Genomic DNA, 21,649 nt, shown 5'->3' on the forward strand with positions numbered 1-21,649 from the left:
GGTGGCGTGTTTGTGTGCGGTGGATTTCAAATAAAAATCATTGTACCCTATCTCAACTAGACGAGAATAAAAAGGGGAAATCACTGCTTTTTTCAAATGATAAAACAAGGAATATCAAAGAAGGGGTTTGAGAAACAGCTGCTTCCGCCTACCCACTTGGCCTCCCAAGTTCCTAAGTGACTCAGGCACCAGTGTCCTGCCTGATTATAAATTTCAGCCTAAGCTCTCAGCACTGTGGCTGGCACGTCCCTGACATGAAAGCAAAAGGGACTTATCTGATCTCCCTTTGCCCTTGTTGGGTTCTTGTACCTCTTACAATAAATCTCATGCCTTCCTCTATCTACTGTACTCTATAAAACTCTTGCAGGCTATAAAGCTGAAATATCCTGAATTCCAATGAGGCAGGTCCAGCCACAACCAAAAACCTGCCCAGCACAAAGACTGCTGAGCCCTAGTTTCTGCCTATTGTTTTAAGAAATACTCTGGGGTCTTGGAAGTAACCTCTTCTTGGCCCAGGCCCTTGTCACTTCTTTCTCTGACTTACATTAGATGCTGTCCAACTCTAGGTTCATTTCCTCCTTGAGATGGTAGAGAATGCCCTGCTCTAAATAACCTGGAGTCACCTAGTGCCTGTGAAATAAAGTTCAATGTTAACTTCCTAGCATAAGGCAAGAGTCCCTTTTTACTGCCTTTCCACGTTGCTTCCCCTGCATCCTGCCCACTGGGCATGACTCACCACTTCTTAACCTCCTGTTCTTTCCACCTTTGAGGCTTTGCAGGCCATATTCCCTTCGCCTGGTGTTCTTCCCTGACTTTACTGTTTGGTGAGTTTCTGTGCATCTTTAAAGATCCACCTGGAAGGCCATTCCTTTTATGAAGGCTCCATGGATTCCCTCGGGGAGCCTCTTCCTCAGAGCCCACAGTGTACTGGTGCTTTTCTTCCAAAACGGACCATGACTTCTTTAAAAGCACCAACCCTGCCCATTCCTAAATGCCTGTTCCAGCCTCTAAACATCAGCCAAATCACTAGAATAGGATCTAAAAGTCACCTACTCTATAGCACTGATATCCCACCCCAATATTGACTAGACCCATCCTAGCCTGGGCTCACCACTTCCTATGACTCACCCCTCCACACCTTACCCAGTTTATGTTCTTGTTCTTGTGTTAGTTAAGCCCAAGCTTGTCTCTCACTAAGTTGTAAAGGCTGTAAGTTCCACAGAGAGGGGCCATGTCTCACTTCTAGATCCTCCATATTTTCTGGCTTAAGTCTTTACAAATGGTAGAAGCTTGATGTATTAAATAAACAGGTCTTCATGACGTTTGTGGGCATGACTTGGATGAGGCAGAGGGTAGGCTGGGAGCTTGGGAAAGCCAAGGGACTTTAGGCAAGCTGGATCTGGCTTTCTGTCTCCATTGGAATATGGAAATTGCTGGAGCTTTTAGGGGCAGTTCTCCAGGAGGTGGAGAAAAGGGGAAAGTGGGAAGGAGGAAGAAACCCAGGGTAAGGACAGAGCCTGCTGAACCCAAAGGCAAGGTCATGGCTTGTGTGGTAACAGAAGGCACTGTGTGTTTGCAACAGTCCTAAAACTCAATGACCTGAATCAACAATGATGACAACAATAACAATTATTTTTAAAATATGGGAAAACACCCAAAATGGTAATGACAGCTGCTTCTAGGCTATAAATTTATAGTACATTATATTACTGTGAGGTCCCCTTGCCCAACTTTTTTCTAAAACTCAACTTTTTCTCTAGAAACAATATATGAATGAACGTTTTTTTTTAAAAAAACAGAAATATACCTTAAAAGTCACAACATACTTTACCTCTAGAGTCCCAGTCAATGTGTGTAATGTAACTAGAAGCTCCTTTACAGATGCCAACCCTCTTGCTTGTCAGTACATTGTAAATATCCACAAAGTTATCATGGGATGCCACAGCTAAGTATTTTCCTGTATCTATGAAGATAAATGTGCAGTTAACACCGAAATACTTTATATGGGAATTTGTTTCCAAGAAACTAGTAAAATAGGAACAAGGTCAAAGAGACATTTAAATAGTTTATTCTTTGGCTTTTCGGTTTCCAAAGGCTGAATATACTCTCTGATATGTGGATGCTAACACACAATAAAGGGGTGGGGAGAAGAATTGAAGTTCATTGGATCAGACAAAAGAGAAGGAAGGAAGGAAGGAAGGGAGGATGGGAATAGGAAAGACAGTAGAATGAATCAGACATAACTTTCCTACATTCATATACGAATACGCAACCAGTATAACTCCACATCATGTACGACCACTAGAATGGGAAGTTATGCTCCATGTATGTATGTCAAAATACATTCTACTGTCATGTATAAATAAAAAGAATAAAATATAGCTTAAAAAGGAATTGTAAAAAATAAATAAAATAGTTCATTCTCATAATTCTTTTTTTGCTCCAAGACTGTGACATTTCTCAGTCTCCACTGTCATCTTTACCTTTTGAGAATTTAATATCAGAGATCATTTCTTTTCTGTGATGGAAGGACACCATGTCTTCAACGGTGTCAGCATTCACCACCAGGAAACTCCCGTCATTCAGGCCCACTGCTAAGGCTTTCCCATCAGGGGAGAAGGCACAGCATCTTCCACCTACGAAAGAATCCACAAAGAACACTTGCCACCCAGCACCAGCAAACCAAATGGAGAGATGGCTAAAACCTGCATCGGGCATTACAGATGGACACGTGACTGGGTCTTAAACACTACACTGATGAGAACTGAAACTTCGTAACTTCAAACATCTCTTTCCTTCAAATCTGAGGACAATCATCATAATGTCAAAAAGATTTCCAATTTTCATAAGGTTTATCATTTATTTCTTAGTATCTAAATACCTGGATTTTTCAAAAGACAATTTGGGCGAACAGCAGAAAGGAGGAAAAGATTAATATATCCTCTACTTGGCTTCCTCAGGAAAGAAGAAATGTTTAAGAATGTTAAGTTCTGCAAGAAAATTTCTAGAGACTGCTTTTTGGATATTGTGCCTTATGTACAAACTTGTTATATTTGAAAAACCTCATTATTCACCACCACTTCTCTGCGTCATGCATCATGCACAGTTCTAGAGGTGGAAGATTCTGGACCTGCCTCTTCTGTCACAGGAAGAAGGCAATATAACAGCATTCTCTCAAGGGGGGCTTTCTGAAACTAAGCAGCATAAGGATGGTGGTGCTGCATGAGCCATGCTTTCTGCTGCTTGGTGTGGCATTTCCAAGTGAGGAGCATGAACTTTGAGGAGGTATGTTTAGTAGAAAGCCTACTAAAGAACATACCCATCCCTGTGACCATTTTTTTTCCAAATAGCTTTACTGAGATGTAATTTATATATCATACATTTCACCCAAAGTATAGAATCTAATAGTTCTTATTATGATCACAGAATTGTGCAACCATTTCAGATTGCTGTCACAACTGTGGTAAGCACAGCCATGTAGTGGCCATACAGCCTTGTGCTGAGGCATCTCAAACTGAACTCCAGTCACTGTTCATAGTATACCGAAAGCTATGGTCATGCTGGGAACTTCAAACTGACTCAACTAAATGATATATTGCATCATTCGTTCACTTGGCATTTATTTGCTTACTCAAAAGTCAATCATGGTTCTGGTAATGAAAGAATGAAAAGATGAGCCTGCTTTTCAGAGACTCATCAGGATTAGGAAAACCATAACTGACTGTACACACCAGGGCACTTTTGAAAGTGAAAAGTGGGAGCTGTTAATGATTACACCAGAATAACTGGAGGAAACTGGGCTGAACTATCGTCCTATCTAAGATGTATTGATACTTGTTCCTTTGAACTAATTTTTAACCCAGGGAATAAAGTCCATCGACTGACATTTGAATTCTCCTCACTGAGGACCTGTTTTCATTTCCCCATTATAAATTAGAGGCCAAACCATTCAGTCTTGTAGTGATTAAATACGTGCTTGAGACTCTCACCTGGGCTGGGATCCTGGCTCCACCACTTACCAGGCCCAGGCATGTAGGGTAAAGAGACAATGTGGTGGAGGGAGACCACATCATGTGGTAGCCACAGGTGGGCTCTCTGGGGCCACCCTGCCTGTGTTTGAATTCAGTTCCACCATTTACTAGCTGTGACCTTAGGAAAACTACTAAAGTACCCTGTGCCTAATCAGTTTCCTAATCTGCAAGTGGTAATAAGAGACGCCAGCTGCTGGGTTTCTGTGCAGACTGAATGTGTAGTGCCAGCAGGGTCGAGAGCTCACCACTGTTAACTGCTATCTTGACACTGGTTTTCATTTTACATATTCCTCTAGAACACATGTCTCTTTGCTTATAAACTACCCAGTACAGATGTGGTAAGGTCAACCTCATTCTTTTCTGTCTTAAGAACTTTTATAGACCCATTGAGCCTCAGCAATCAATGTCACTTGCCTGATGAAGTGGTTCCAGGAAGGTTTGTGTGGGACAGCTTCAATTTACCCTTCACGTTTCCTTTTTACCCTTGCCCACCTGCTCTGTGCTTTAAGCCGTCCTGGGAGGACTACATCAGGGGCTCCCTTGCCTTAGGGTTTCTGATTCTATATGGCCATGGAGGAGCATGGCAGGTGACTGGAGGGATTGAGGAAGATAGGGAGGCTGGGGTGCTTGTTCCCCTAGCTGCCTCCTTCAGGGTCACTGTATGCTGGCTGTGGTCACTGCCTCTCTTGGCTGACAGTCATAGCTCCTCTCAAGGTGCCATCTCACGGCTCTTATTTTCAAAGTTCTAGCGATCCCTCCCTCCTCTCCCCTTTGGGCCCAAGGCTTGCAATGGAACCTGCTGGTACTAGCTGCATAGTGATGTACCATCCCCAGTCATTTCCTACCCCCCTTTATAAAGAGTCCCATTTTTAGACTCTTCTCAAATTACCAAATTTGAATGGGCCACCTGTTGCTGGGACTCTGTTCAAATACTGTCCATTTCTGACACTAGAGATAAGTCATACTACCTTGGGGTCCCCAGTGTCTGACACACAGAAGCTACTCTGCAAATGTTTGCTGACTTGGTACCTCCTGGTGTTCCTCTTAATTCTAGTGTGGATATGTTTGATACATAGCTATTCATCGTATGATATTAAGTATTATTTTTCTATTATAACTGACCTTAACTTTTCAGGAATAAGTTCTGGAGACTGTTAGTAACAAAGATAAATAGCATTCTTTACAAATCGATGTGCTTCAACTGACTCCCATAGCTCTCGATGAGAAGCAGAAGGACATATTGCCCCCAGGTGGCAAATGTCTGTGCAGTACAAGGAAAATGGTGAACAGCAGAGCCAGGGCACTGCTCTATCAGGCCAGCCTTCTGGGAAAACTTTCTTGTGCTTAGATTTACCTTCACAGTGACCTTTGAATTCCTATTGCTAGCATATTTGGGGGTCAGGCATATTACAGTAGCTATCTATAAATATCAGTTGAATGAATGGTTGAATGCAACCTATTCTGTTGCTTGTGAATACTTTTATGATGTGTAAAGGTGGTGTTCTGTACCTTTTTTGAGTTTCCGTACTGCCAACATACGGTGCTGCGAGGATAATTCCCAGATCCGAAGGGTTTTGTCATCACTCACTGTTGCACAGATGGGCAGGAGAGGGTGAGCTGCCAGTCCCCACACTTCTCCCTCCATGTGCCCCTGTAGGAAAGGAAACAGGGCAATGGAAACTCAGCTCATGCTTCCTACAAGGCCTTTTTCAGCCCTGTCCAGCCCAAGAATATAGCAGACAGGTTCAGAAATGAATACACACAGAGCTTCCTCAGGCCAAAACAATTGCATTGAATAATTTTTTCACTTGAACATGAACTTAAAGCTAGGTCTACATGATGCTAAAAGCATTCTTTTGAAAAGCAAGATATTAATTGCTTATAGGTTATGTGTGTATGAGGCCAAACATTTTCCCATTTAGAAATAAATATCCAGGTGAATTGTGAAATGCCCACCTTTTATTCTGTGTTACACTGAATAACATAGTGTGTGTGTACCTCCTAGTTAAACAGCTTGATCACAAACACACAAACCACTTCCTCCAATAAAATGATATTCTAAAAGAAGTAGGTACCACCTATCTTTGTCATGGTCCGGGACAGCAATATTCTTATTTATACAATGTTAGTCCTTTGCATAGCATTTGAAATAAATTTAAATTTTTCTTTTGTTTGCCCTGAGTATAGCTCAGAATCAGCATTTGTTCAAAAATTGCTTTCTACATGTGCCAACAATAAACATCAGAAAACTGAAAGGGGCTTAATATGCACAGGACCAATTCCACAACCTGTATCTTACCATGCATACACTTAAAATAATAACAGAGAAAACATTATTTTAAAAAAAACGAACACTTAGCAGGAAGGAAATAAATTTAATTACTATAATCTATCATTCAGTAAAGGAGTATAAAGGAGAGATTAGTGCTACGGAGCAATAAATAAACTAGATTGTTTACTGAATTTCTGATTTTTAGTGACTAATTATAAAAAGACTTTTCATAGTGAAGCAAATAGAAAGACCATGAAAGGCATCTGAAAGGTGACTGTAGCTGGAATGCTTAGTGGGAACAGGTGGTGTTCCAAAGAGAAATTGGATGATTTCAATTTAGTTGGAAGACTATTTGAGCAAAACAATAATTTGGTAGAATATGGAAAGTTCCAAATACAACTGACATTCAAATATCTGAGAAAATGTGCAGTTAAAGTGGAAAAATATTTTTTTTCATTTATTATCCCTGGACATACCTTGCATCCCTAGTTTCTTATTCTTCAGAAGCCTCCCACCCCGAGACACAATCAGAGACAGCACAGGTATCCCATATCCTCCCAGACTGGCCCTGCAGGGGCCTTTCTATGGGTCAAACCCTTTTGGACATTTTACTTGAGGACACGGTCGCAGATCCAGAAGACCTTTCAAACTGCTGCCTCCTACTTACTTTCAAAATCATATTTCCTTAATCTAATTATTTCAATTCCTGTACAACACAGGAGTAGACAGACAGGCCAGAAGTATCTTGAATGACACAAAGAAATGGGCCTAGGATCTTATTTTGCTACTAATCACCCTCAAACTATGTAACAGTTGATTATATTCAAAAAGTATGCACAATGGAAATTTCATAATTCACTGCACATCACTTATTCCCTCTCCTCCAAACTAGCCTTCCTTCTCTGAAACAATAAATGATCCTTTGCAAGTGTAACTGGAAAAGGGGTTCTGAAATCTTCCCACTGCAGGGCAGATGGCGGTCTTACAGTTAGTTTGTCTTCTCCCAGGTCAGCACTGTGACCTGAGAGAACAGGAAACTCCTATCCCTACCTGCTTACCTGGCCACCAACATCTCAGGGGGCTGAACCTTGTCCACAGCCAATAAACCTGTGGGAACAGCCTGGTGTAGTGGAAGAGAAGGGGCTAGTATCTGATAGGTCTTGGCTTGAGTCCTAGATCTGCAGTCCTCAGTATGTGACTGTGGGCGTGTGTTGGGCTTTGGTCCCTCACTTATAAGACAGTCTGTACAAAGCTGTACTGGTGATGAGAGAAAAATGCCATACAATGGCACTGACTGACACATACTAGGTGCTCAGTAAGTGATGGTAGAGGTTATTATTACAGCAACAGAAGGAAATATAGGAAAGAATAGAATTTTAAAGAACCAAAATGTGAAAAGCCTTGACCATCAGTTTTAAAACATATTTAAACAAAATAATCTCAATTATAACATAACACTTCACAAAATTAGAAAACAGTTTAAATCTTAAGTGTCAAATCATGTTACAGTATAAATCTTGCAAAGTATTTAGCAATACAGTATGGATGGAAACAATTCAAACTCCCAAACATTTGGGGGTCGAAAACAAATACTTTTCAATAATATTAAGTAAGAACTTATTATGGAAGCAGCCCAGATGCCTGTCAACAGATGAATGAATAATGAAAATGTGGTTATATATACACAATGGAGTTTCACTCAGCCATAAAGAAGAATGAAATTATGTCATTTGCCAGTAAATGGATGGAGCTGGAGAATATCATGCTAAATGATATAAGCCAGACTCAGAAAATCAAGGGTAAAATGTTTTCTCTCATACAGGAAGGCTAGAGCAAAATAAGGGAGAAGATGGGGAGGGGTGAGATCTCATAAGATTAGAGGGAAGATCAGAAGGAGATTGAAGGGGCGGGAAGAGAGATGGGAAAGAGAAGAAAACTCAGAACGAATTTGACACAATTACACTATGTGCATACATAAAGATACCACAGGGATTCCACCTTTATGTACATCTATAAAGCATCAATTAATAAAAGTAAATAAATAGAAGGAAGACCAGGAAAGTAGAGAAAGGGGAGTAGAGGGAGGGAGGCGGGGAGGGAAAGAGGAAGCTGGGAACTGAAATGGAGCAAATTAAATTTCATGCATGTACGATTATGCGAAAATGGACCCCACTAGTATGTACAACTATAATGCACTCGTACAAGCATTTAAAAAATAAGACCTACGGCCAAGAAGAAGAAGATGTTAGTTTGAAAGGAAATAACAGAAGCCAGAACACCTGATAACAAATAAGTCATGCCACAAGGAATTACCTCCAGCATGGTTTTCAGCCCGGCTACCTGGCACAATTAGGTAGAGGTTTTGAGATTTGATTGAGTGGTTTTTTGTTTTATTTTGTTTTTTGGTAAGCAGATTCTTATTTAGCATATTCAGGGTGGGCTTGGGTATATGTATTTTCAAAACCTTGCATGGAATTCTGAGCCATGTTGTGTATACAGACCTGTTCCCCAGGATACAGCAAGTCAGAGGGATTCTCTCAGTGGGATTTTGGAGTTAGCCCTTAATGCAGCAAGCCTGCAGGCATGGATCGGATCTGGGGAATGAAGTGAAGCTCCCCAACTCCCCACAGGTTTGGTTTGCTCCATGTATCACCAGACCAGGAGGGACTTCCTCCCATCTCCCACCCCCGAGGTGTGATTTTATCATCTCTCTGCTCTTTGAGGACGCTGCTCATGTTCATTTTCTTCTGATTTTACTTAAGTATGATTCTTGAAGGGGAAGGACATTAAAGATATTAATGTGGCCACGGGAGAGAAGGCTGAGAACTAAGTGAGGCACAGGATCTGATGAAGCACTTGCACATTTGTAGGAAGTGGATAACGTGGCTTAGTTTTATGGATAAACAGATGGAGAGGACCTTGTCCATATTTGAGCTTGATTTGGATGATGCGAGCAGGTACTGTCGTGGCATACAGCTCTTGTGGGGGTATTCTGTGTGGCAGGGTGGACCTTAATGGACGGACTTGCAGGGGGATCCTTGCAAGCCTCCTAGTTTTCACACTGTAGCATAATCACCTCCCTCTGAGTGTGGCCTGACCTGTGGCTTGTTTTCAACCAAGAGAACGTGGCAGAAGTGACAGAATGTTCACGACGAGATGTATGTGATGATATGATTATATTATATAAGGTTGTAGTATATAATTTTTTTCTTTCTTGCTGGCTTTGAAAAAAACCAAGTGGCTATTGGAGACCCTATATGCCAAGGAACTGTGGACAGTTTTTAGCAGTTGAAGGTGGCCTCTGGCCAAGAGCCAGCAAAAAATGAAGCCTCAGTCCTATAAGCACAAGGAACTGAATTCTGCCAGCAACCTGAGTGAGACTAAAAGGAGTCCCTTCCTCCACTGAGACTCAGATGAGACCAGATCTCTGTCCTTTACTGGCAAAACCCTAAGCAGAGGGCCGAGTTCAGCAGGTATCCGGCACAGCACAACCCTGGGAGGTGCCAAGCAGGCTTTGAACCCTAAGGAGCCCTCTTGCCTTAACCTAGTCCCAGTCCTGTTGTCGACTGTGGTTTACGACATGTACAAACATGGTACCTGAACCAGCAGAGTCATTGGGCCACTCTTATCGATTTCCAGAATCTCTCCATTTTTTGTTCCCACCAGGATATGACCATGTCCCAGAGTGATGGCACGAATTGAAGGGTTATCTTCCAAAAGCAGGCCTGGGGGTGGGGGAGGGGATATTGCATTTAATACAATGACAAGGCTGACTTTTACTATAGATTGGAACTATGAAAAATCAAACATAAAAAAACCCCAAAGTACTAGGTACTGGACAATCATCCTTGACGTTTCTACCAGGGACTAAAAGCCCTAACTATGTAAGAAAGAGAACTGGCTGGGTTATGAGCTATTACTACAAGACGTTTAGTACTGTCTTTTCCATTCCCACGAACAGAAAGGCTTCTACAGCATATTCAGGAGTGGCACCTTTTGAGCTAGTTGACAACGCTGCTCTTTTAATGGCATAAGTCTTCAAGCATCTCTCAAACATATCATCCCAGAGCTCCACGATTCCATCTTTTCCACCCGTTACAAAGCCCTGTAAAGGCACAGATGGCAGGTATTTTATACACTGCAAAATGGCCACTCACCCACCTGGCCCCAATAGGACTGCCTCTTGGGTAAGGCAGCTTTGTGTACGTTTTCTTTCCAAGTATATAAGACTGAAAAAATCTGGTGATAACAGTCTTCACGTAACATGTCCTGGAAGCATCTCTCTAGGAAGATTAAACACATTTTTATTGGGTGTCTTTTTATTGGGTGTCGATTACTTTTCTTCAGACCACTGGTTAGCACTTGTCCATTGGATTTGATTGTCTGGCTGGTTCTGTGCCCAGGATCCCCAACCAGAACATGGATTCCCATGGGACAGGAAGAGCCTCAAAACCTAGCAGAGCTCCTGGTATCTCATATATACCCACCAAATGAACTGGGATTAACATCACAATTAAAAACAACTGTCAAGGACTGGGGATGTAGCTCAGTGGTAGAGGGCTTGCCTAGCATGTGTGAGGTGCTAGGTCCAGTGCAGGGGGAATTGTTAAATATTTAGAAGATTAACTAGGAACTTCCAAGATAAAATATTATTTGTTGTTAAGAACAACTTAAGTACTTAATATTATGAAGTCATATTGCTGTTTTGTTCAATAATTTCCATAATAATTAATATCCAGATTAATTTTTATAAAACCTGGAAAGTAAAAAGCTTAACGTGCTGAACATTCTTCTACTGAACAGTGATCTTCATTCTTGTTCCAGCTTATGATTTATTGGCTTCATTAGTTTTCCTTTCTGGCAATTTATCATATACACCAAATGTTCATGGAAGTTTTTTTTTTTTTAAAGAAAAAATACTGAGTTATTTTCTCAAACTTTTAATTTAATGCACTTCAATGAAGCTCACAGGAAATACTACTTTGGAGTTTAATACATTAAATATTCTTATTATAATTGGCCCTCTGAATCTTTGGAGGATTGAAAATATAAGGGAAATAAAAGCACTGCATCTGTAATACTTTTCTTCTTGTCATTATTCCCTAAAAAATTCAGAACTACAAGTATTTATATAGTATTTACAATATTAGGTATTGTAACATATACAAAAGTTATATACAAACACTATGTCATTTTATGAAAGGGACTGGATCATTCTTAGATTTTGGTATTCACAGAGGTGTGGGATCTTTGAAGCAATTTCCCATGCTACTGAGGACAACGACATAGAATTTGTAGCCAGGAAGATTCAATCCCCAAGTTAAATTTAGATGGAGTACTTTACATTGTGATACCCTTGTTTATTCCCCCCCCCCATGATTTTGCAATTTAACTTCCCAAATAATAAGAGTTTTCCCAAGTTATACCACACCAACTTCTAGGACTACACAACTTTGAATTCTGCTTGAATCTTTTCTAACATCTGCAATTTAACCCCAAACAAATTGCCAGTAGAATACAGCTTAAGCACTAAAACTACTATCGTAATTATGCAACAACAGAACTGACTTCTGTTGTGGGATCAGCATGTACCTGGGAAAGGTAAGTGGAAAAATGAGGGTTAGCTTACTTAGGTGTGTTGATGGCTTAGACTAGAGGTCAGAGAGCACAGAGAAACTGGTATCACCGCAAATTAGAAATGAATGAAAAAACCAGTATTTGCAGGCAAGTTGACTGTGAAGAGTATTTTTAAAGCACTGAAGGTAAAGGTCATCTTTGTAAGGGAACACCGCAAGCAGGTGGGTAGCTAGGCAGACAGACTAAGATGAGTGGGAGTGGAATTACATCCCATGAGCAGACTTCACTTTAACACTTTCAGAAAAAGCTAAACCTGTCTACACAGAAGCAAGCTGGTTATGAACAGAACTTCTGCTCATAACTAATTGATGTGTAAAACAATAATCCAACCACTTGGGACTTCCTGGTCTTGATCCATTGTGTCACTGAAGAGCCAGCAATGAAGAAATAATTCAGGACTCTTCTGCTACAGAGTTCCCATTTATCCGGACACTTAAAGGGCTCTTAGTGGTGAAAGCTAGAAATACAAGTGTGAAAAAGTGGAGAAACTGCACATAAAGAAACAAAAGAGAAACTATAAAAATATCTGCATTCTCCTTATCTTCTTTTGATTGGAGCTTCCATGATAATGGCTTCCTAAATCAGGGCTATTTTTAGATCCAGGCATCCTCTTAGCAGGCTTTTGAGACTACCTTATAATTTTGGAGGGCTGATGAGGAAAAGAAATCATACCACACCTTATCCAACGCGTACATAGCAAACACAGGTCCATCGTGAGCTTTCACTGTCTTCAGTAGTAAGACATCTTTCCAAATAAAAATATCTCCAGTAGCTGCTCCTGAGAACACCAGATCTTCCATCCGCCCGTAAGAGACACACATCATGGTTTCCAGTTTTCCAGCACTTCCAAAAATTCCTCTTTTAGAGGTGAAGCCCCCACCTGGAGTAGACCCAGAGTAAACATTACTTTAAAAAAAGTTGGCACCTTCTATAAGCATATGGGAAAACTATTTTCTTCAATGAAAGGCCCAGAGTGTGAGCATTATATGTAGAAAGATGTTTAAAAATGATGGAGTATATCATAAACAAAAATAACATAGAAGTATTTCTCATTCATTCATTCAGTATTTAGTGAGTCCCTATTTTGTAGCAGGCAAACTGACAGTGCTCAATGATGGGGACTATAAAGATGAAAAGCAAGAGTTCCTGCCTTTAAGGAAATAGGGTCTGGCTAGAGAAAGGACACAATATGCATCTCAGACTAAGGTTTGCATCTAACCAAGGCTCAGTGAAAGTTTTGTGCCAGCCAGAGGATAGGTTGACCAAGTGTCTTGAGGCACAAGGAAAGTCTTCATGAATGCTGATGAAAAATAGTCAGGACTGGCTGGACATGTAAAATATAAACATGCTATACACGTTCTGCCTCAATTTTTCTCACAGCAATTTGGGGGTGAGAACCAACTGTCATGTAGAAGAAGGTGGTATCTATAGTGACAAACCATCAGGTTTTTTCCCTTGGTGTTCCCATTTCCCAGTGCTCCCTATTGCTGAGACACCCAGCTCCATTCAGGACCTCTGCACCCAGGTTGGCTCTCCACACATACCACCAATTCTCCTTCCTTTACAAGTGGAAAGCATCGGAACTGTAGCCTGTTTATGTTTTGTGCATCGTAAGATTAAGCTTGGAGGGGCTGGGATTGTAGCTCAGTGGTGGAGCACTTGCCTAGCTGGGTTCAATCCTCAGAACCCCATAAAAAATAAATAAATAAAATAAAGGGATTGTGTCCATCTACAACTAAAAAGAATATTAAAAAAAAAAAAAGATTAAGCTTGGAACCAAAGCTGATACTGAGAATTCAGAAATAATTGCAATAATGAGTCTGGCTTATTAGTGAGAAAAGTAAGATACTCTTCCATGTCGTGTCAAGCTTATTTAGCCAACGCTACTGTCAACATATAATCCACAAATACTGTGTGCAAAGTCAGGGTTTAATTTGTGTACTAAATTCAGTAATAGATTAATAATAGAACCCTCAAAATACTGAAGGCTTTATTCACCCAAAGTGATTATTTCCTGCTCACTAGTCCAACATAATTATTGCTTTCAGTACAGATGACTAAATATAAGAATTATTATTTTCATAGCAGAATATTTCCCAAGCTTTCTAGAGACTGATGAATATGCATGGCATCATATAGTATGTAAATTTCAGCTTAGATATTAAACAATCCAACATAAATTTGGGAAATGATATATCTTAGGTGCATTTTTATATTAATTTGCAGAGAGACAGGCCACATAGTGTCAATGGTCCTGCATCCTTAGTCCCTGGCTCAAGGAAAGCTTTCGACTATATGAATTAGCCCAAATGACAGTACCTGCTTGTTGCCAGAATTTGATGTGTTTCATCCCAACTGTAACCAGCTTGTCAACATGGTGTGGGTTACACTTTACCACAAATATTTTATCTTTATGTCCTCTGTAAGAAACAAATAAAAAAATCTAGTTTAGATTAAAACATTAATAATGTACTTATTTAAAGCACATGCAACACAACAACTTAATTAGAAAATGATTTTGAAATGCACCTGGGGGTCTACATTAAAATAATGAGCTTTGGCTTTTCTGTGAATGTTTGATCTTTATTCCTACCCTAATATTGCTACCAAAGTCCACTTACTTATGCTTTAAACAAATTAATGAAATATTTAATATGTATTGAATGTCTTCATAATGTAAAATTAATGCTACCATGGTGGGACTACAAGTAATTCTGGGGATATCAAGATCCTGCACAGTAGGAAGGAAAAGGTACTGCAATAATACTAATGAAAAGCTTCAAATGTACCATTCTTACTGTAGAAGGCATCACTTTGGCTTACACAGATTTTTGGTTAGGAATGTATTCACTATAAATAGAAGCTTCTGGCCAATGAAAAGAGAAAAGATGTCACCTACTGATTCAAGGCACTTCAGGATTCTAAATGTTCAGAAATTTAGATTTATAACCAAGAGGCAGAAAGACAAGTATAAAAGTAAGGACTGATTATACACCTGAGCTATAAGACCTGGCATCAGGGAAATTTCTGTTTTAGAGTACAAAGCCATCACATTGGAGTCTACAGATTTCCTGTTCTTAAGGTACTATTTGATGGTCTTCTCTGGTATATTAGCAGATAATTTTTGTTATGCTTAAAAAATCCATTAACAAAAAGAAAAACAACTAATCAATATCTCTTATGTATAAAAAACCTTAAATAAAATATTAGCAAATAGAATCCAAAAGTATATTAAAATAATAAATTATGATTAAATGCAAGAACAGCTGAACATTAAGGAATCAAATAATATAACTTATATATTAATAGGTATAATGAGAAAAATCATTTTTCTCATTTTTACAGAAGCTAAAAAGTTCCTGGTCAAAAATCTAATATTCATGGATTTTAAAGAAACCCAATACTCAATAAAATAGGGATTAGAGGAAATTTCAGACTTAGCACCCCTTGACATTTACATTTCCCTGTACTCCCTATCCTTGAGAAACTCAGTCAACTGAACACAGGTTGATTCTCTGAACATGTTGCATGCCATGACATCATCCTTTCATTAAAGATAGAACATACTATAACACCACCTTATTCATGGTATGTGTATGTATGTCCAAAAGTCAGATTTTTTTTACTTAATGGCATTCCCAATAGAGTCGGGAACAAGATTATTATTATTTTTTTTGTGAACAAGATTATTACTGCTATCATTTAACATTGCACTGAACATATTAACTGGCGCAATTAAACAAGATTTAAAAAGTTAAAGACAGGAGAGCTGGAATGAAAAAGGTAAAACTACTTTTATTTGCAGATAATATAATTGGACATCTAGAAGACTCAAAATAATGTGAAAGAGACTACAAACAAGGTAATTTAGTAAACTTGCAGAATATAAAATTAAATAGAGAAAACCTTTACATATACAATAACCAGTTGAAAATATAAGAAAGAACTATTTATAAGCAACAACAAAAATATCAAGGCATAAATTTAACAAGAAGCATATAACATATATCCTTGAGGAGAGAGAAAAAACCCACATCTATAAAAATAACAAACTTAAACCAGAACCATATCCCATCTTCTGGGATAGGAAAAGTAGATCTTTTATCTCAATTCCCCTTAATTTACTTTATAAATTCAAGCCTGATTCCAATAACAAGACCAATGGGCATTTGAGTTTTTTTTTAAATCTGGAGTTGGATATCTACATTTTTAAGTTTTTATAGAGAATAACAAATGGGAAAACTCTGAAAAAGAACCAAGTCGAAAATGTAGCTCTCTTTGATATTAAAAAATAATTATAAAGGCTCCATAATGAAAACAATATGGCAGGTAGTGCATGAATTAACTGATGGGAAAATGGTAAACAGAACATCCACGAAGAGACCCACAGGAATGTAAAACTATAGTATATAATAAAACCAGGGTTTTAAATCAGTGATGAAAAGATGAACTTTTTAAAAAAATATGTATTTATTCATTTTTAAAAGATAAATTTTTGCAAAAATTCTCAATAAAATTCTGGCAAACTGAATATAAAGACATATCAAAAAGATAGTGCACCACAATCAAGTGGGTTTATCCCAGGAATGCAAGGTTGGTTCCACATACGGAAATCAATAAATGTAATTCATCACATCAATAGAGTTAAAGATAAGAACCATATGATCATCTCAATAGATGAAAAAAAAGCATTAAACAAAATATAGCATCCCTTTATGTTTGAAAAACTAGGGATAACAGGAACATACCTCAACATTCTAAAGGCTCTCTATGCTAAGCACCAGACCAACATCATTCTAAATGGAGAAAAATTGAAAGCATTCCCTCTAAAAACTGGAACAAGACAGGGTTGCCCTCTTTCATTACTTCTATTTAACATAGTTCTTGAAACACTGGCCAGAGCAATTAGATGAAAGAAATTAAAGGGATACAGATAGGAAAAGAAGAATTCAAATTAGCACTATTTGCTGATGATATAATTCTATACCTAGAAGACCCAAAATGTTCCACCAGAAAACTTCTAGAATTCAGCAAACTAACAAGATACAAAATCAACACCTATAAATCAAAGGCATTTCGGTATATCAGTGACAAATCCTCTGAAAGGGAGATGAGGAAAACTACCCCATTTACAATAGCCTCAATAAACAAACAAACAAACAAAAAACACAAAACAACTTGGGAATCAACTGAACAAAAGAGGCGAAAGACCTCTATAATGAAAACTACAGAATGCTAAAGAAAGAAATTAAGACCTTAGAAGGTGGAAAGATCTCCCTTGTTCTTGGATAGGCAGAATTAATATTGTCAAAATGATCATACTACCAAAAGCATTATACAGATTTAATGCAATTCCAATCAAAATCCCAATGACATTCTTTATAGAAATAGAAAAAAATCAGTCATGAAATTCATCTTGAAAAATAAGAGACCAAGAATAGCTAAAGCAATCCTTAGCAAGAACAGTGAAGCAGGTGGCTTCACTGTACCAGACCTTGAACTATACTACAGAGCAACAGTAACAAAAACAGCATGGTATTGGCACCAAAATAGACTGGTAGACCAACAGTACAAAATAGAGGACAAAGAGACTAACCCACATAATTACAATTATCTTCTATTAGACAAAGGCACCAAAAATATACATTGGGGAAAAGATAGCCTCTTCAACAAATGATGCTGGGAAAACTGGAGATTCATATGCAACAAAATGAAGTTAAACCCCTGTCTCTCACCATGCACAAAACTAAATTCAAAGTGAATCAAGAACCTAAGAATTAAACCAGAGACCCTGTGTCTAACAGAAGAAAAAGTAGGCCCAAATTTCCAACATATTGGATTAGGCCCCTACTTCATTAATAAAACTCCTATAGTGTAAGAATTAAAATCAAGAATTAGTAAAAGGATGGATTCAAACTAAAAAGCTTTTTCTCAGCACAAGAAACAATCAGTGAGGTGAATAGAGAACCTACAACTTGGGAGTAAATCTTTACCACTTGTATATCAGATAGAGCACTAATCTCTAGGGCATATAAAGAACTCAAAAAGCTAAACTCAAAAAACAAAACAAATAACCCAATTAATAAAAGGGCCAAGGAACTGAACGGACACTTCTCAGATGACGACATACAATCAATCAACAAATATATGAAAAAATGTTCAACATCTCTAGCAATTAGAGAAATGCAAATCAAAACTACTCTAAGATTTCATCTCGATCCAGTCAGAATGGCAGCTATTTAGAATACAAACAACAATAAGTGTTGGTGAGGATGTGGGGAAAAGATAAACTCATACACTGCTGGTGGAAATGCAAATTGGTGCAGCCAATATAGAAAGCAGTATGGAGATTCCTTGGAAATCTGGGAATGGAACCTCCCTTTGAGCCAGCCATCCCACTCCTTGGTCTATACCCAAAGAACTTAAAAACAGCATACTACAGGGACATAGCCACATCAATGTTTATTGCAGCACAATTCACAGTAGCTAAACTGTGGAACCAACCTAGATGCCCTTCAATAGATGAATGGATTTAAAAAATGTGGCATATATACACAATGGGATTTTACTCAGCAATAAAAGTGAATAAAATCATGGCATTTGCAGGTAAATGGATGGAGTTAGAGAATATAATGCTAAGTGAAGTTAGCCAATCCCCCCCAAAACAAAAATGCCAAATGTTTTCTCTGATATAAGGAGGCTGATTCATAGTGGGGTTGGGAGGGAAAGCATGAGAGGATTAGACAAACTCTAAATAGGGCAAAGGGGTGGGAGGGGAAAGGAGGGGGCAGGGGGTAAAAAGATGGTGAAATGAGATGGACATCATTACCCTAAGTACAGGTATGAAGACACAAATGATGTGAATATACTTTGTGTACAATCAGAGATATGAAAAATTGTGTTTTATATGTATAAGATGAATTGTAATGTATTCTGCTGTCATATATATCAAATTAGAATTAAATTTTTTTAAATTTTAAAAAATTAAAAAAAAATCATTCAAGCTGGCAGTAGATGCCCATAGACAGAATCATAAAAAATGTTCTTCTTTGTCTTAAAAAAGATTAAATTTCACAGTAAGTGGCATCTGACACCAAATATTGGTTGAACTAGTACTAATCACTAGTAGAAAGCAGAATGGTACACAACTTTGGAAGATAGTTTTGTTAGTTTTGCAGTTTCTTAGAAAACTTCATATTCTTTTCATGCAACACAACAATTACATTCCTTGGTATTACACTCAAATGAGCAGAAAACTTGAGTCCACACAAACTGCACATGGATGTTTATAGTCTCTTAATTACTATTGCCTAATTTTGGAAGCAACCCAGATGTCCTTCAGCTGGTAAATGGAGAAACTGTGGTACATCTAGATAATAGAACATTATTCAGCACAGAAAAATAAGCTATTGAGCCACATAAAGATATGAAGGAGATGACTGAAAGAATGAAATCTGAAAAGCTACAGACTATATAATTCTAACCATATGACATTCTGGAAATGGCAAAACTCTGAAGACAATTAGTGGTTGTCAAAAGAAGGTGGAATGAATAAGCAGAACATGAAGAATTCTTAGGGCACTGGAATTATTCTGTATAATCTTATCAGAGTGAACAGATTCCAATACACATCTTTCTAAACTTACAGAATGGACAGCACCAAGTGTGAACTCTAAGCACAGACTTTGGATGACAATGGTGTGTCAATGTAGTTCATCATTTATAATAAATGTGCCACTTTGGTGGGGGACAGTGATAGTAGAGGAGCCTGTGCATGAGTGGGAGACAGTGGGTAGAGGGTAACTCTCTGTACCCTCTGCTCAATTTTGCCCTAAAAAAATAAAGTCTTTTCAAAAAGGGAACGAAATAAGTGGTGTTTGGAACACCTGGACACCATATGGTAAAAGATCAAGTTGGAGCTCTTCCTTACAATAAATACTAGGGTAAATTCTAAATGGCTTAGAGATCTAAAATGTAAAAGATTAAGCCATAGACGACTAGAAGAAATTATGGGTGGTTTCTTTTTACTCCCACTCAAAATCCCAAAGCAGTAGAAGGAAAGATTGATTTGACTACATAAAAACAAAACCTTTTGCATAATAAAAAGCACATAAGCAAACTTCAAAGACAAAAAGACAAACAGAAAAATATTTGCAAGTTATAGACAAAAAGGACAAATAACCCTAATATTTAAAGAACTGCCTTCTGTGTGAATTGTGTTTTAGAAAAAACAAACAGTCCACAAGGGAAACCTCTTATAGAATTCTAGCTAATATCAATGAATGACAGAATCTGAAAATTACCATTTTCAATCCCTACTTAAATAGTCAATTTAGCCCACAGCTGTCAACGGGTATCCATTAGCTGATATGTAGATGAAAAGCTGTGTAATGGAAGGACCAGGCTGATATATCAGAAACCAGTCAAGCTGAATAGGCAACTAGACATTTCGGGATGTGGTGGACCATAGGGTGGTGCTGGGGGAGCAGGGCAGCCTGGAGGGAAGGAATTCCATCACTGGCATTATTGAGAATTGCCAGCGAGTGGGAATAACAAAAAGTGGCTTTTAGTTGGTGTAATTATTTTCAAATTCTTTACAAATAACACACCTCCTACCACTCACACCTGGGAGTGCCACTTCCATCATTCCCACCCTCTGCTATGTCACTGATCACCTCTCTTCTGATGTGATGCAACCAGAAGTATTTATAAAGTATTCTTGCCTAAAAACCCAAACGAATGAGGAAAATATTTTCAAGGCATACACATGATAAGGGTCATTCAATAACCCTATTATACATGGGCACTGGGCTGGGGTTGTGGCTCAGTGGTAGAGCGCTTGCCTAGCATATGTGAGGCACTGGGTTTGATCCTCAGCACCTCATTAAAATAAAGGTGTTATGTCCATCTACAACGAAAAAAAAATTTTAAATGAGTTCTGTGTCTGAAATTATTGACAAAATGATCAGAAAGCACATGAAAAGATGTGCACCATCCTGAGCCATCAAAGAAATGAAAATCAAAAGCAAATGAGATACCACTTCATATCCACTAGGATGGGGAGAATGAAAAGGACAGTAAGAAATGTTCGGAATTAGAGAAATTAGGGCCTTTTTACATTGCTAGTGTGAATAGCAAATGGGCAGCTACTTTAAAAAACATTGTCAGTTCCTCAAAATGTTAAAAATAAATAAAAGTTTGACCTAGCAATTCAACTCCTAGATATACACATACACACACACATGCATACTCTAGAGAAATGAAACATTCCCTCAAAACCCTGCACACAAATGTTCATAGCAATATTATTCATAATGGTCAAAAAAGTGGAAACAATCCAAATATCCATTAACTAATGAATAAATAAAATCTGATATATATAAATTATTATTCAGCAATAACAAATAAAAGTATTGAACTTCTATGACATGACTGAATCTTCAAAAATTATGTTCAATGAAAGAAGTCAACCATAAAGAATCTTATACTATATAATTCCATTTATATAAAATGTCCAGAAAGGGCAAATTCATAGAGACAGAATGCAAATTAGTGCTAACATGTAAGGAGTTTCTTTTCTGGAATTAGCAGTAATGATTGCACAACTCTGTAAATGTGCAAAAAAGTCACTAAACTGTGAAATTTAAGTGGGAAATTTATTTGAAATATTTACTAATAAATCTGATTTTTTTTTAAAAAAATCAAATGT

General features: G+C 38.2%; 1 protein-coding gene across 1 annotated transcript in view; it reads right to left on the bottom strand.

Annotated features, from left to right (window-relative positions):
• EML6 (EMAP like 6) overlaps window positions 1-21,649 on the bottom strand; it is a 260,325-nt gene that overhangs the window by 61,751 nt on the left and 176,925 nt on the right. Inside the window, exons 18-24 of the mRNA XM_081264735.1 lie at window positions 14,260-14,360; window positions 12,618-12,820; window positions 10,297-10,408; window positions 9,901-10,028; window positions 5,541-5,682; window positions 2,484-2,636; window positions 1,832-1,963 (exon numbers count right to left, since the gene is read on the bottom strand). Of these exons, the coding sequence (XP_081120861.1) occupies window positions 1,832-1,963; window positions 2,484-2,636; window positions 5,541-5,682; window positions 9,901-10,028; window positions 10,297-10,408; window positions 12,618-12,820; window positions 14,260-14,360 (971 nt within the window). The remainder of the gene's footprint in view (window positions 1-1,831; window positions 1,964-2,483; window positions 2,637-5,540; window positions 5,683-9,900; window positions 10,029-10,296; window positions 10,409-12,617; window positions 12,821-14,259; window positions 14,361-21,649) is intronic.

The sequence above is a fragment of the Spermophilus citellus genome, assembly GCF_964194105.1.
Source record: "Spermophilus citellus genome assembly, chromosome: 13".
Lineage (NCBI taxonomy): Eukaryota > Metazoa > Chordata > Mammalia > Rodentia > Sciuridae > Spermophilus > Spermophilus citellus.